Source organism: Leopardus geoffroyi, chromosome B1 (assembly GCF_018350155.1).
Source record: "Leopardus geoffroyi isolate Oge1 chromosome B1, O.geoffroyi_Oge1_pat1.0, whole genome shotgun sequence".
NCBI classification, from domain to species: domain Eukaryota; kingdom Metazoa; phylum Chordata; class Mammalia; order Carnivora; family Felidae; genus Leopardus; species Leopardus geoffroyi.
Window position 1 is genome coordinate 62,028,197 of NC_059327.1, and position 14,341 is coordinate 62,042,537.

The 14,341-nt window shown below is 34.8% G+C and overlaps 1 protein-coding gene across 4 annotated transcripts in view; it reads right to left on the minus strand.

Annotated features, from left to right (window-relative positions):
• Positions 1–14,341, minus strand: part of TLL1 (tolloid like 1) — a 213,385-nt gene that overhangs the window by 30,479 nt on the left and 168,565 nt on the right. For all 4 annotated transcript variants that reach the window (XM_045463733.1, XM_045463738.1, XM_045463745.1 and 1 more), the window contains 3 exons: positions 12,392–12,517; positions 10,213–10,373; positions 5,840–6,020 (listed from right to left, as the gene is read on the minus strand). In XM_045463733.1, the coding sequence (XP_045319689.1) occupies positions 5,840–6,020; positions 10,213–10,373; positions 12,392–12,517 (468 nt within the window). The remainder of the gene's footprint in view (positions 1–5,839; positions 6,021–10,212; positions 10,374–12,391; positions 12,518–14,341) is intronic.

Below are 14,341 nucleotides of genomic sequence, written 5' to 3' on the forward strand. Positions count from 1 at the left end.
TGCATATGCGCACATATACACGGCACATTCTAGTTTTAACATAGAACTAACAGTAAGTGATCATCTTCAGAACAGCACTAATAAACTAATATTACACGGTCTGTTAACTAACCAGAACTTAAAAAAAAATCTTGAGGAAACAATGGCACTAGTAAATCCTACTGAGAGCTATGACTAGGACAATTTGCTCTTTCCAAAACATGCAAAACTTTAAGTATCATTAATAATAAAAACTTGTCAAAATCATAGGAAAGTTTCAATTGGTTAATTATTTGAAATTAATCACATTAACATTTGAAGTTTTCTTAGAATAATATCGGGCTGAATTTCTAAAAATATCTACAAGCATTCCACTGGAGAGCTGGTGTACAGGAGGAACAAGGTATAGAACTAACTGTAGGAAACATTAAAAAAAAAATCCTTAAAAGAAAGGCGGGGGGCAGGGGAGGAGGTGGCGACTGGGTGGCTCAGTCAGTTAAGCATCCGACTTTGGTTCAGGTCATGATGTCACACAGTTCATGAGTTCGAGCCCCGCATCGGGCTCTGTGCTGACAGCTCAGAGCCTGGAGCCTGCTTCACATTCTGTGTCTCCCTCTCTTTCTGCCCCTCCCCCACTCTCTGTCTCTCTCTGTCTCAAAAATAAATAGACATTTTAAAAAATTCCTTAAAGAAGTAACTGTATGCAGTGAAAGCAGGAAAAAATGAAGAGCATGTCTGCTGAAATCACTTGAATTTAGAGGTAGAAAAGTCACACAGATTATTTTATGACTTCTACATCTGTCGCAGACAAACTGGAAGTCAGGAAAGCTGGATTTTATTCCATTTCGGTCACTGAGCAAGTCACTGGGTCCATCAGTACTTGATCTGTGAGAGATTGCTCTCAAATGAATTTTATTTTCCAAATTCTCTAATACTTAACTCTAATTTAATTCTCACCGATACATCATCACCTAAAGAAGAGAGAATGTTTAATTCTCATTGCCCAAATCATTTTTAACAGTCTTTTCAAATAATGAAGGCTAGAATTAAAATTTTAAAAACCCATCAAATTTGACAAATATTGCTGCTTTTGCAGGCATAAAATCTTACTAATATTTCCTTTAAGTTTAATCCATTTAAAAAAAATAACTTTCTTCTGAGAAGAATACAGTTAACTTTGCTTAACCACATAAAGTAAGTAAACTATATCATGTATATCTGTGCAGATTTATGTACTTGTGTTCAAGTATAAAATCGTGCAAAATTAAGTGTGGTTTTACTATCATATAAAGTAAGGTATTAGTGTTAACTGAAAAACAAACCTCATTCAGTTAAAAAAGATAACAGTAACATATTGTTTGACCAGATCATCTTTTAGGAAATGCTTATGCCATTTCTGATTTAGCTAAAAAACTGAAGAGGTACACAATTTTATATCATGACTTTGTCCTTATTTCCTTATTAGCTTTCCTAGTACTTCATTATGTTGTTTTTAGAATATATTCGAAATCAGTACAGTGTAGGACACTTTGATTTTGGTGGTGGACCTTGTAGACTTTCTGCTGTATAATATAGTAGTAACTCGTAAATGTTCAAGCTATAGCATTTTTCATGTCTAACGAAAGATTTTATTATGTTAATGTTAAGATTTTAAATCATAACTTATTGTGATGGTTTCTTATTTTCATCAACATGTAAGTGACAGAATTCTTTATTTTGCTAATAAGTTCTCTTAAAAGTCATTCTTCTGATTCCATTTCTTAGGTCTATAAAGTGCTTATTTAAAATGAGAAGCTATTGGCACCCCTGGGTGACTCATTTGGTTAAGTGTCGACCCTTCATTTTGGCTCGGATCCTGATCTCACAGTTTTGTGAGTGCTGACAACTCAGAGCTTGCTTAGGATTCTCTCTCTCCCTCTCTCTCTGCCTCTACCCTGCATGTGCTCCCTATCTCTCAAAATAAATAAACTTAAAAAAAAAAATGAAATGAGAAGCTGTGTACGAAAATAACTGGAATATCTATGTGATTATTTTATTAAATATTTCTCTTTTGGAAATGATGCTATAAATATGTGATTTCACTGTACACATTTAAAATCTAAACATATTTTCTTGTCTTTTTATTCTTGATGTATCACTTAGCTGCAAGAAAGCTAGATTTTGAATAATTTTTGTTTCCAAATAATATGGAATCACCTACTATCAAATGTTGTTTCTTCTATTTATTGAATTCCTTGGTAATTATTCCTAGTACAAGACTGTGGAAAAAATAGCTGAACATGTTATATTCTTCCCCATGTTTTCATAAACTTATAGTCACTTCTGAAATATTTAGAACACTGGTTACAAACAGAATCACTCAGGGCTTCATATCTCTCAACATATACAATACAGTAATAACACATTTATTCCATTGTCTATAATAAGATAATACTATTAAATAACTATAAAGTTAAAATTATAAAATTTAACTCAACTGAAAATACTTATATTAGGATTATTAACCTGTATTTATGAAGTAATTAATGAAAGAGATGACTTTAAAAATTTCTTCACTCTCAAAGGTCAAAGTCTATTAGGTAAATGTTTGCAAATTTAGAAACATTTGGGGTAACAGTTAGAAATATGCTATGTGTTTTTCTTCTAAAGTTATTTTTGTATTTGATTTGAAAATTGAAAGAAATTGGACAAAAACTATAATGCACCGTCTTCCCACCTTAGCACAAACATTCTTGGTATTTTTACACAGCAGCTTTCAGGTTTGTTCCCCTCCACATGCTTAGCTGTATGCATAGCATGCAAATGGTTTGTACCTAGATTTCCATTAATGTTTTGTCACATACAACTTTATACACCACAGAATCTTTAAACCATCTCTACCGTGTGGAAAAGTCCACAAAGTGTATTTGATATAATTTATTTACCATTTTCTTCCTGTCACAAAATTAGGTTGTTTCTAATTTCTATCACTATCATGGTATATTGAAATCCTTCTTCCAGATTTTGAAATATTTCTTTACAAATATGTCTCAAGAATGAGATTTCTGAGACAACTAGAAGAGTCGCTATAAATGACTCTTGATCCCTATGCTAAATTTCTTTCTAAAGAGTTTGTTACAATAAATCCAATAATATGTTTTATCAAATAATACTCCAAGAGTAAATTTTAACAAACAAACAAAAATCTTTCAATTTTGTTTGTGAAATATAATATCCTCATGGTTTACATGCCTACTTTCTAATAAATATAATGAATTATTGAACTTTGAACACATAATTATATATTATTACATTTAAAGCATTATTAGATCTCTGAAATAACATTTTCAATGTGGATAGAGCATGTCTATTAAAATAGGTGATCTTCTGTAAATTATGACTTTGTAAGATGATCATGTTTAGGACATTAGGTAAACTACGAATGTGTTACTGTCTCTTGATAGTACCACAGCAGCTCTTTATTATAATATAATGTTTTTACCTCCCCTTTCCCTGAGAAAACATCGTCCCCACCAACCTAAACTCCCAGGAAATTAAACGTAAAATAGATTTAATACTCATCTAGAACCACAGTATTTTAAATATGAATTTGACAAACGGCTGATATTTTTCAATGCATCACAAAGAAACAATGGAAATGTATAGTTAATGATAATTACCTTGGAGTTACAAATTATTAATCTAATAAAGAAGTGAAAAGTATATCTGTTGTTTTTCAGGTCAAAGACACGTTGAGTGTAACACATAATGAAGGCTATTTGCAAAGGGCATGATGCGCTCTTAGACAAACCAGGACACGCTGGGGTTTAAATGCTTGTGGCACTGAGCCGTTTACTTAACTCCTCAGCTGTTTCTTCTGTCAGGTGACTATAATAGTGAGAATATTACATCCTTATTTTGATTATTAAAGAGGTGATGCATGCCTGCATAAAAAATTCTCAAAATGGAAGCTATCCTATGAACACTCGGGGTTTAATTTCCCCCTTGAAATTCATTGTTCCATTTACTTCACTACCTACATTCCATCAAAAAATCTAGACTAGACTCTACCAAAATGAAGCACTGTTACCTAGTTGATTTATACTTTTTGAATATAGCACTGATAAATACCAAAAACAGACACAATTTCCTAAAATGATCTGCATCAGTGAATATGATTTACAGCAAATTAGTTGTTACGGGCTCAAGTACTCCCAAGGTACTCAGATAATTTTACAAAGCACAGCTACACAGACAGGAATAAAGACTATGTACTTGCATGTGCTGGAGAACATCATCTTCTTTATGTCCCCCTATATTTGTATCATAAGAATTAAAGTAGCATGCTGTATATTTCAACAGTATCGTTCTAAAGACACAAACAATCTGTCTTTACAATTTGAAAGTTTTTCCTGACCAATAATATCAGATAATGAGTTTTAAATATTCTGAGTAACTTCAAATTTAAGCATCCTTTGCCACCAGTATATGGAGAATGTATCTTTTAAAAAGGTAATTATTTAGTAAAATGTCGGACTACAGTGCAGTGAAAAGGATCCTGGATATTATTAATATTATGATAAAATTTATTCACTTTATAATTTCCATTTTTAAAATAAATACTTTGGTGGTTCTAAAATAAGAACCCTTATCTCTAACCACTGAGTCACGTAAAATTTGTAAAACATGATATGCAGAAAATAGTGAAGTCTAAGAAAGCCTTGCTTTCATCAAATTAGGATATTAAAATGCTACTTTGAATAACATAAATCTTAAATGAATGCCTGAGATGAATTTTTAAAAGGCAATTAAATCTGGGGGAAGAAAGGCAAGGTGAATAAGACAGCCAAGATCCCTTGTATTTTGAATGTACTTCTGTGTATGACGTGGACCTCAATGGAGTTTGTGAACCATTAACTTCAATTACACTGAAAACCCCAAACAAACCCCGGGCACTGTAAATCTCATTAATTTTAAACACATGGGGACTGGAATAAATGGACTTTGAATTAACTCAATCCAAATTACCTAATATTAAAATATAATTGGAATTCAGTTGCTTTAAACTGCTTGCCAGTTTGAAAGGCAGAATAGATTGCTATACTAGGGTTTATTATACTTTTATCTACTTTTGAAGTTTCAGCATATTATCTTTATAAGTAAAGTATGATTCCAAAATTGGAAAAATAAAAGGAATTTTCACTGATATTTCCATATATTTCCTTAAAGTTGAGGGATGTTCTAACAAATACAAGCTCTAGAAGAGGGAAATTTTACTATGAGTTGGTTAAACTAAATATTAAATTCCAAACAGAAGGGTCAACTGTTAAATATACCTGATAATCTCTTATTTTTAGTAAAATTATAATGTCAATATTTGTAGTTTCATACTATAATCTTTTCTATAGTGGTAAGGCAAAGTAAAATTTTAATATCAATTTAGCAATAAGAATGAAAATATAATAAAAGGAAGAAGAAAAAGGTTGTTAAATAATAAGACCAAAAAATGTGTTGGTAAAATGAGATCCAATATTCCAAAAACAAAGATAACCATTTTGAAAAAGCCTGCCACTTTTTCAAAGTCTTGTATCATTATCCCCATCCATTTATAAAGTCACCGTATGAAAACACTGTAATAACTTTGTGTTATTTGTATTAGCCTTCATAAAATTTGATTGTTAAGTGTTTAAGAGCTACATTTTATCAGGGCCCCAATTATTAACCTTCTATTTATAAGTAAAAAAAAATTGTTAAACCTACAATAAATGTTCGTGCATTCTATGTCCCTCCAAGTTACATTTACAGAAAACTATGAAGAATAGATAATAATTTAAGCCAATCCACCTTGAAAGTCCACGATATACACATGGAATATTGATACCTGAGAAGAAATGTGCTTTGAAGCCCTTCTTGGATACAGTGTTGTCAGATCTGAATTCAATTCTCATATTGTTGAACTGAGATGTGATCACTTCAGGCACTTCGGCACCACAAAATTTGCCATGCAATTTAGACTCCGAGGAAAGGCCACTCCAAATCTCCACATAATCATATTTGCAAACCTAGAAAAAACAAAATTATTATAGACACCAGATTTTAAGAGTCTCATGCTCTACTGACTGAGCTAGCCAGGCACTGTATAGTCACAGATTTTAAAGTGTCAGAGGATTGACATTCATTTTTGAAAAGTCTACTATTTCTTTCTCTCTTTAGTCCTCTGGTAGTCAAATTGGAATTAACAAGTAAACAAACAAAAAAAAAATCAGAGAAAGAGTCCAAATATGAGGTGGATGGCATGAAAAATAGACTAGTGAATTTTGCTCTGAATACCTATTTGTATATACAAATGTGTGTTTGTTTATATGTATTTACAACATATTTTTTTTTCCCAAAGAATAGAGTTTAGGAGAACTGAGATGAATATTTGTTGAGATAATGGTGTTGATGGTCACAAGAACATCCTTTGCGGCCTTAAAAAAAAAAAAAAAAAACAAATGTTTAAATATTTTCACTAGGAACTGTGAAAGAACTTGTCATGTGCTGTCTTAGTTAACGCTGACAACAATTACATCGAATTGACCATTTAGGGACACCTGGGTGGCTCAGTAGGTTAAACGTCCGACTCTTGGTTTTGGCTCAGGTCATGATCTCACATTGTGTGAGTTCGAGACCCACATTGGGCTGTGTGCTGTCAGTGCAGAGCCTGTTTGGGATTCTGTCTCCCTCTCTCTCTGCCCTTCACTTGTTTGCTCCCAACCTCTCTCTCAAAACAAATAAAGATAAACTTTAAAGAAGAAAAAATTTAAAAATCTAAAAAAAATTGGTACATTTAAAGTCTATAAAACAACCATTAACAACAGAAACCTTCCTTTCTACCGTAAACATAAGAAAACTAAGGTTCAGAAATTTTTAAATAAAATGTCCAAGATTATACTTATCATACATGGCAGTTCAGTGAAAACAGCACAGAGTTTGCCTTGGTCCAGTGCTGTCTCCCAGAAACACTGCGTCCTAATCAGAAGAGTACCCTTAGGAAATTTCAAAGAAGACACAGGCACTGTGGTATACAAGAAAAAGGATACCTCGTCTTTCAAATTCATCAAACAAATTGATACTTCTTAACTTCTTTGAGTTGCTAGGCACTATAAAGTTACTCTGTCGCTATACCATAGAATTGCAAACAAATAAAAACTCTATGTGGTCGAATGGAGAGGGGAATTTACACTAAAATAAAGTAGACTCATTCTGTTTTATATGTAACGCACTAACAACACCAAAGTGGAAGAAGCTACGTGAACGCCAGGCATTCTTAAGCAATTTTATGGCTACTCTAACAGATGTTTCCATAATACACTTCTCCAAAGTTCCAACAGCACACATTCTAAAGAATATATCTTGCATGAATGACCTTATTACATAAATGTGTAATTAGCAAGGTTTAACAATGCATATGATTGAACCCTGGGGCATGATCTGTACTTTGCAATATGTCAACTCAAATTGAAGTTTCTTGTGATATCAATTAGGTGATAAATAAGCAAAAGGTTGTTAGGAAAAAATTAAAAGTTTACAACTTCAACCTCTGTTTAGAGAGGGCTCTGGCACAGACTAGGAGAATGTTACCAAGGTTAAAGTTGTCTGACATCATCTTTCCTTTGGATATCAATATAATGAATACAACAATGGACTTTCAACTTTGTCCAATATTCTATAAGTCAAGTTTTTGCTCATGTCTTTAAGTAAGCAAGACATCAAACCACAAAAATACACAGAATTCTGTAACAGTCTTCCACATAGTAACATCATTATAAGTTTAAGAAACTTGGGATATCTTATCAAGTTTATAAAGGGTCCTTCCAGGAACAAAGAACACAGCACCCATGGGAAAAATGCTTTCAGAATACAGTGACCCATTTATTTAAAACCACGTATCCCCCCATCCTCTTGAATACAAACTTCTAGCCTTCCTAGTAACATCTATCAACTAATGAATCAAAAATGTTGTATCTGTCACAACTAATAGCTTCAGGGGAAACTGACAGAGTAGAAGTCATTCAACACTAAGTTCATACCACATCACAGAACTGGTAGGGAGATGATCATTTTCAAAAAGGGTCACTCATATGAAACCTTTTCTAAAATTGCTATAAAAATCTGTTCATTTCAATTTTTCTCAAAATTTCAGGGAATTATTAAAGGAAAATGATATGTCATGTGGACAGAGTATGTTAGAAACATAAACAGTTTTTGCCATCATTAAAATGTACACATGATGTAAGGAAGGTCTCAAAAGAGACCAGCTGAGCTCTCATTTCTATAATTCTCTGAAATACATAAGTTCATCACCTTTCAGATTTAATTTCCTTTAAGGAAACACAAAAGTCAGGAACTTCTTACCTCAAAACCATTAGTAGGACTAAAAAAATGCACACGAGTGCCTTGATGGACTACTACAGGCAGAATTAACAGAAAAAAAAAATAAAAGGAATTAAGAAAAAATAAAGAAAAGCAGGAGGGGGGAAAAAACAAAGATACACATACAAAGACAAAATAATGGTGTAAAAATCCCTAAATATTACCAACTATTATTTCCCAGGAGAATAGATACATTATATTTCTGTTATCTCACTTCTTTATAAGTGTTCAACATATGTATGTATGTATGTATGTGTGTGTGTGTGTGTGTGTGTGTATATATATGTCACAGACGAAATAATTTTTGAGTTAATTTTTTCATACTTAAAAGTTTTAAATCATGTTTGTTTTATTTTTTTTTTCAACGTTTATTTATTTTTGGGACAGAGAGAGACAGAGCATGAACGGGGGAGGGGCAGAGAGAGAGGGAGACACAGAATCGGAAACAGGCTCCAGGCTCTGAGCCATCAGCCCAGAGCCCGACGCGGGGCTCGAACTCACGGACCGCGAGATCGTGACCTGGCTGAAGTCGGACGCTTAACCGACTGTGCCACCCAGGCGCCCCAAATCATGTTTGTTTTAAAACAATCACAGAAGTCATTGGAAGAAAGGATATGGAAGTTAGAAAATTAAAAAAAAAAGAAAAGGAAGTGGGAAAACTCAACAAAACTGAAATTAAACCAATGTTGACCAATCATACAAAGGACACAGTCCTAAAAGTTCTCATTTCTAGACTTGACATTCCATTCGAATTTGGTGTGTGTGCACTAGCACCTAGGAATTCTCAAATAAATGATTTCACTTGTTTGAATGTGGCCACCTGGCAGAAAATGGGTCCTTTATTACAATAAGCTATATTTTGTAAAGGACAGATAGAGTCAACTAAATGCTTCTTTGATTGAGATTAAAAAATTAATCTTTATTTATAATCACGAACATGTTCATAATGAAAAACTACTTAATACTGAAAATATACTCATTGCCACAAGTAAAATATAGCAGGTTATTCTAAATGGCTTCTTCCCCCACTTTATTTATTTCAAAGAGTTGGGGGAGAGGGGCAAAGGGAAGGAGAGAAATCTTAAGCCAGCTCTGTGCTCAGCATGGAGCTCGACATAGGTCTCAGTCTCACGACCCTGGGATCATGACTTGAGCAGAAACCAAGAATTGGATGCTCAACCAACCCAGGAGATAGCTTAAATAGCTATTTTTGTTTTGACTCAAGCAGTGGATATTAGTTGATTGATGTTTTTTAGAAAAGTCTCTGTGACATGAAGCTGACCTTAATTTTTCCATATTTCTTGGATAAATCAAGCTATATAATAATACACTAAGTAAAAACTCCCTCTAGGTAATTTTCAGTCTCCCAGAAACAGTCTAAAATATCATCCAATGTTGGGGCACCTGGATGGCTCAGTCGGTTAAGTGCCCTACTTGGGCTCAGGTCATGATCTCGTGGTTCATGACTTTGAGCCCCACATTGGGACTCACTGTCCAGCTCAGAGCCTGGAGCCTGCTTTGGATTCTGTGTGTGTCTCTCTCTCTGCCCCTCCCCTGCTCACACTCTGTCTCTCTGTTCCTTAACATACATAAACATTAAATGTTTTTTTTTTTAATTTAAAAAAATAAAATAAAAATAAATATCATCCAATGCCAACAGAAATTACAAACAGTTGCAGAAATGAACAGTACAGCAAAGACTATAACATCTATATGACTATACTTCTGTAACCCTTCCCTCCTTCCCTCCTTCCTCCCTTCCTCCCTTCCATTTACCAGATTGTCTTCAGAGGTTCCCAAAACACAACAGAAAAAAAATTGTATTTATTATTCACTTACTTCATTGCCTTCCAATTCAAAAAACTCAAACTTCATAGAAATTCTGTATTGGGTTGGTGCAACCACTTGCCACACACAGTTTTTATTAGGAGGGTACTCCTTGGGCCAGCCTGGAGTGGTTATAGTGCCATTAAGTTTGGTAAGAAGTCCGCCACAAGCCGCTAGAAGGAAAGAAAAGGACAAAGTTTTCTCCTATAGAGTCATTCCCTTCTTAGCATCTTTCCATCGATAACCAAACATCTCAGCATCAAATTTCAACCATCTTCCAGATTTTTCAAAATCTAGAAAGCCTCAGTCTCAGCTCCTTAGTTTTTACTACAACTATTTTCATTATCTAATCCCATTTATAAGGCACTAATTTGTAGTTTTGGATCCAAACAAGCTACGACTGTGTAATAACATTTCAGATCACTTTAAAGTTAGGAAAACAACATAAAGAAAACTGGGTATCAGTTCTCTTATCTTTTAAGTGGGTGATATAATACCTACACAGTATGGTTGTAAGCATCAATATAGGCTGATGTAGTGAGACCAAAATCAGTTGTTTATCTCTTCAAACTCATTTTGCCCACGATGAGCAACTCTTGGGAGTTAGTGAGCTAGCAAGCTGGATACACTAGAGTAAATAGATCATATTTGTTATTTGAAAACCTCATTTAACAACTGTTTTTTCTTCCCCTTTTGGATGATCTATTTAAGAGGTACTATTTAATACCTTACCTCTCTTGCTTATTGTTAGTGAAATTAGCAAAACAGGGTATCCAAAAGTAAAAAGAACACATATTGTACAAGGTTTGTAACTAATTCCTAGGGAGTCAAGAGTTACCTAAAGCAACTGCTCTCTTTATTTTAATTGCCTTTGTATATATATGTGTATGTATGTATGCATATGTGTGTGTGTACATATGTATATTACTACATTTATTCATGTATTGTAAAAACTTCCTGTACTTTCACATCTACCACTTTTTGGTAAATTATTATAAAGTAAAATAATTATTCTTAGGCACCACACTGAACTAACAACCACATTGTCTGGTATACAATGTCTTCTGTTTTAAAGATACTCTATCGCCTACTGTGTCTATTTTATGTGAGTGCAGAGAGCAGATCAGTAGTTTAATAGACAGAATGGAGACTTTTGTCACAGAGAAAAGTTGAAACTTTTAAGAAGAAACAGAGAGACTGGCTTTTTAAAGTAGGTCAGGAAGCAAAGACGTCCGCCATGTTTGCCACTGTTATGTCCTCTATTGCAGACACCATAGAGAGCAAGGTGCTCATTTTTAGGGAACTTCCATTTGCACTTTTGTGGGCACCACCAAAAGTAATCACCAAAGTAATAAATACATCATGATAAGTAACGCTAAATTGCTACAAGCTTTATGAAGATGATTTGGGCAGACATGTTGAGAGAGGAATAAAGGAGGAAGTGACCATTGGAAGGAAGACCAGTGTGTTTATTTTGTAATCCAAGCATGGGGCCTGTAATAGGATGAAGCAGGGGAGATGGGAAAACAAGACAAAACTTTAAATTCTGAAGGAAGACATCACAGGACATGGCAACAAAACATTGTGCGTGCAAGAAATCTCCTCTTAGAATGTGTAGAGGAAATGGGGAAAACAGCAAGACCTCTTTGTTTATGAATCATTTATCGATAAAACACATTTAGCTGCAACTTTATATTTGTGCTAAATACTAAAGATACAAAAAAAAATTCAGATTCAGGATTCTGCACTTTAGTAAGGGAGATGTACCCATAAAATATGTTAAGAAAAGGTAAAAATAAATGCCAGACAGATGGATAAAAATCTAGGTGTCGATAGAGATAAAAGTAGAAATAGATGGATAGATAGATGGATGATATAGATAAATAGTGAGAGAGAGAGAGAGAGAGAGAGAGAGAGAAATACACATATAAACAAGGTGGCCTGGTAACCAAAGGAGGAAATGACTGATTCTATAACAAGAACCCAAGCTAGGAGTCATGTTAGCTATGACGAAACACTGAGTCTTAGGACTCTTGAGGAAACCTCTGGAGGAAAGAGGTTTCTGTGGAGGAAAGGAAAGAGGGAAGCAGAGGGGAAGAACATGACAGGATAGGAAAGAAAGAAGGAATGGAGCGGCGGTGGTGATTTGGAGGATTCAGGCAGGAAGCGCCACCTGCAAATGCAGCCCTACCTTCACAGCCCCTCTTGTCGGGTCCCAGCTCGTAGCCGGGCTCACACACACACTGGTAACTGCCCAGTGTGTTCAGGCATCGCTGTTCACAGCCCCCACGGTCAGGTTTGGCGCACTCGTCTTCCTCTGCAAAGATGGCGAGAGTTAGAGAACAACGAGACACAGTATTTGGTTTTACATATTAAGGTGTAAAATTTTCTGAAAATGTGACACTTAATAACTGAATAAAACAGGGACAATTGATTTCTTCAACAAAGGGGAAGGGGCAATTTGTAAGTCCTTGACAGCTGGTATACCAGAATTCATGTCACTGCAATCTAATTAGTGTATAAGAACCAAGGGAGGGACTGGAACCTTCTATCAGTGCCAACTGAAGATCACCTTATCTCAGACAAGTATGTGGGTTTGTTTCTGATTGTTAAGGGCTAAAAGAATTCTTACAATGTATAAAATTTCCAGAATAAAATAGAAAGGCTTACTGAAAATATATAGCTTCATCTGTTGATTTCATAGTATAGTTTGCTAGATATCCTAAGAAATGCTTTTATTTTTTTATTTTTTTTTTAATGTTTATTTATTTTTGGGACAGAGAGAGACAGAGCATGAATGGGGGAGGGGCAGAGAGAGAGGGAGACACAGAATTGGAAGCAGGCTCCAGGCTCTGAGCCATCAGCTCAGAGCCTGACGCGGGGCTCAAACTCACGCACCATGAGATCGTGACCTGAGCTGAAGTTGGACGCTCAACCGACTGAGCCACCCAGGCGCCCCAAGAAATGCTTTTAAAGAAATGCCATTAACTGCAAAAATGTAGTGCACAAAAAAGTTACAATACAATCTTAGATTAAAAAAAAAATGCCATGAAGAAACAGCTTATGGTAAATGTAAATTAAAAAGAAAGAAAATTCAGAAACCTACTGGGCCTCTTTAGGGGCGCCTGGGTGGCTCAGTTGGTTAAGCATCCAACTTTGGCTTAGGTCATGATCTTACGGTTTGAGTTCAAGCCCCGCGTCGGGCTCTGTGCTAACAGCCTGGAGCCTGCTTCAGATTCTGTGTCTCTATTTCTCTTTCTTTGCCCTTCCCCAGTTCATGCTACGTCTCTCTCTCTCTCTCTCTCTCTCTCTCTCTCTCTCTCTCTCTTTCAAAAATAAATAAACATTAAAAAAAAATAAAAGAAACTACTGGACCTCATTAAATGTAAAGCTTTCAGCGCTTTCTATATAGACATACTGATCCAGGAAATATTAAAATTCCGTATTTTGTAAATACATATGCTATTTTAATTATACATGGAAATATAAATATATATATGAAATAAATACATATAAAAATATACACTATTTAAAACAGCATAGATGATAAGATATTCCATAATCTCAACCTTCAGAAATAACCTAGTGTGAGTTAAGAAAATAGCAAACAGTATTCTCAGCAGAAACTCTGCGTTGGCCGAAGTCCAAGCATTTTTGGTAACCAAATATATAAACATCACAGGAGAGAATCTTGATAGAATGTTTCTTCTACTGTAAAATCCTACATATAGAGAAGAACTAAAGCATGTGAATGTACATTTTAAATTTTTTTTTCAACGTTTATTTATTTTTTTGGGGACAGAGAGAGACAGAGCATGAACGGGGGAGGGGCAGAGAGAGAGGGAGACACAGAATCAGAAGCAGGCTCCAGGCTCTGAGCCATCAGCCCAGAGCCCGACGCGGGGCTCGAACTCACGGACCGCAAGATCGTGACCTGGCTGAAGTCGGACACTTAACCGACTGCGCCACCCAGGCGCCCCTGAACGTACATTTTAATAAACACTTTTAATACATCTAGTGAAAGCACCAAGGTTTTCTGCCTTTCAAATCATATGGTGAATATAGAAGTAATGCTCAAGGAAAATCCATTATAATGTTCTTTAAATAATCAAATGTTAAAATGTTTGGTTATTAATCACAC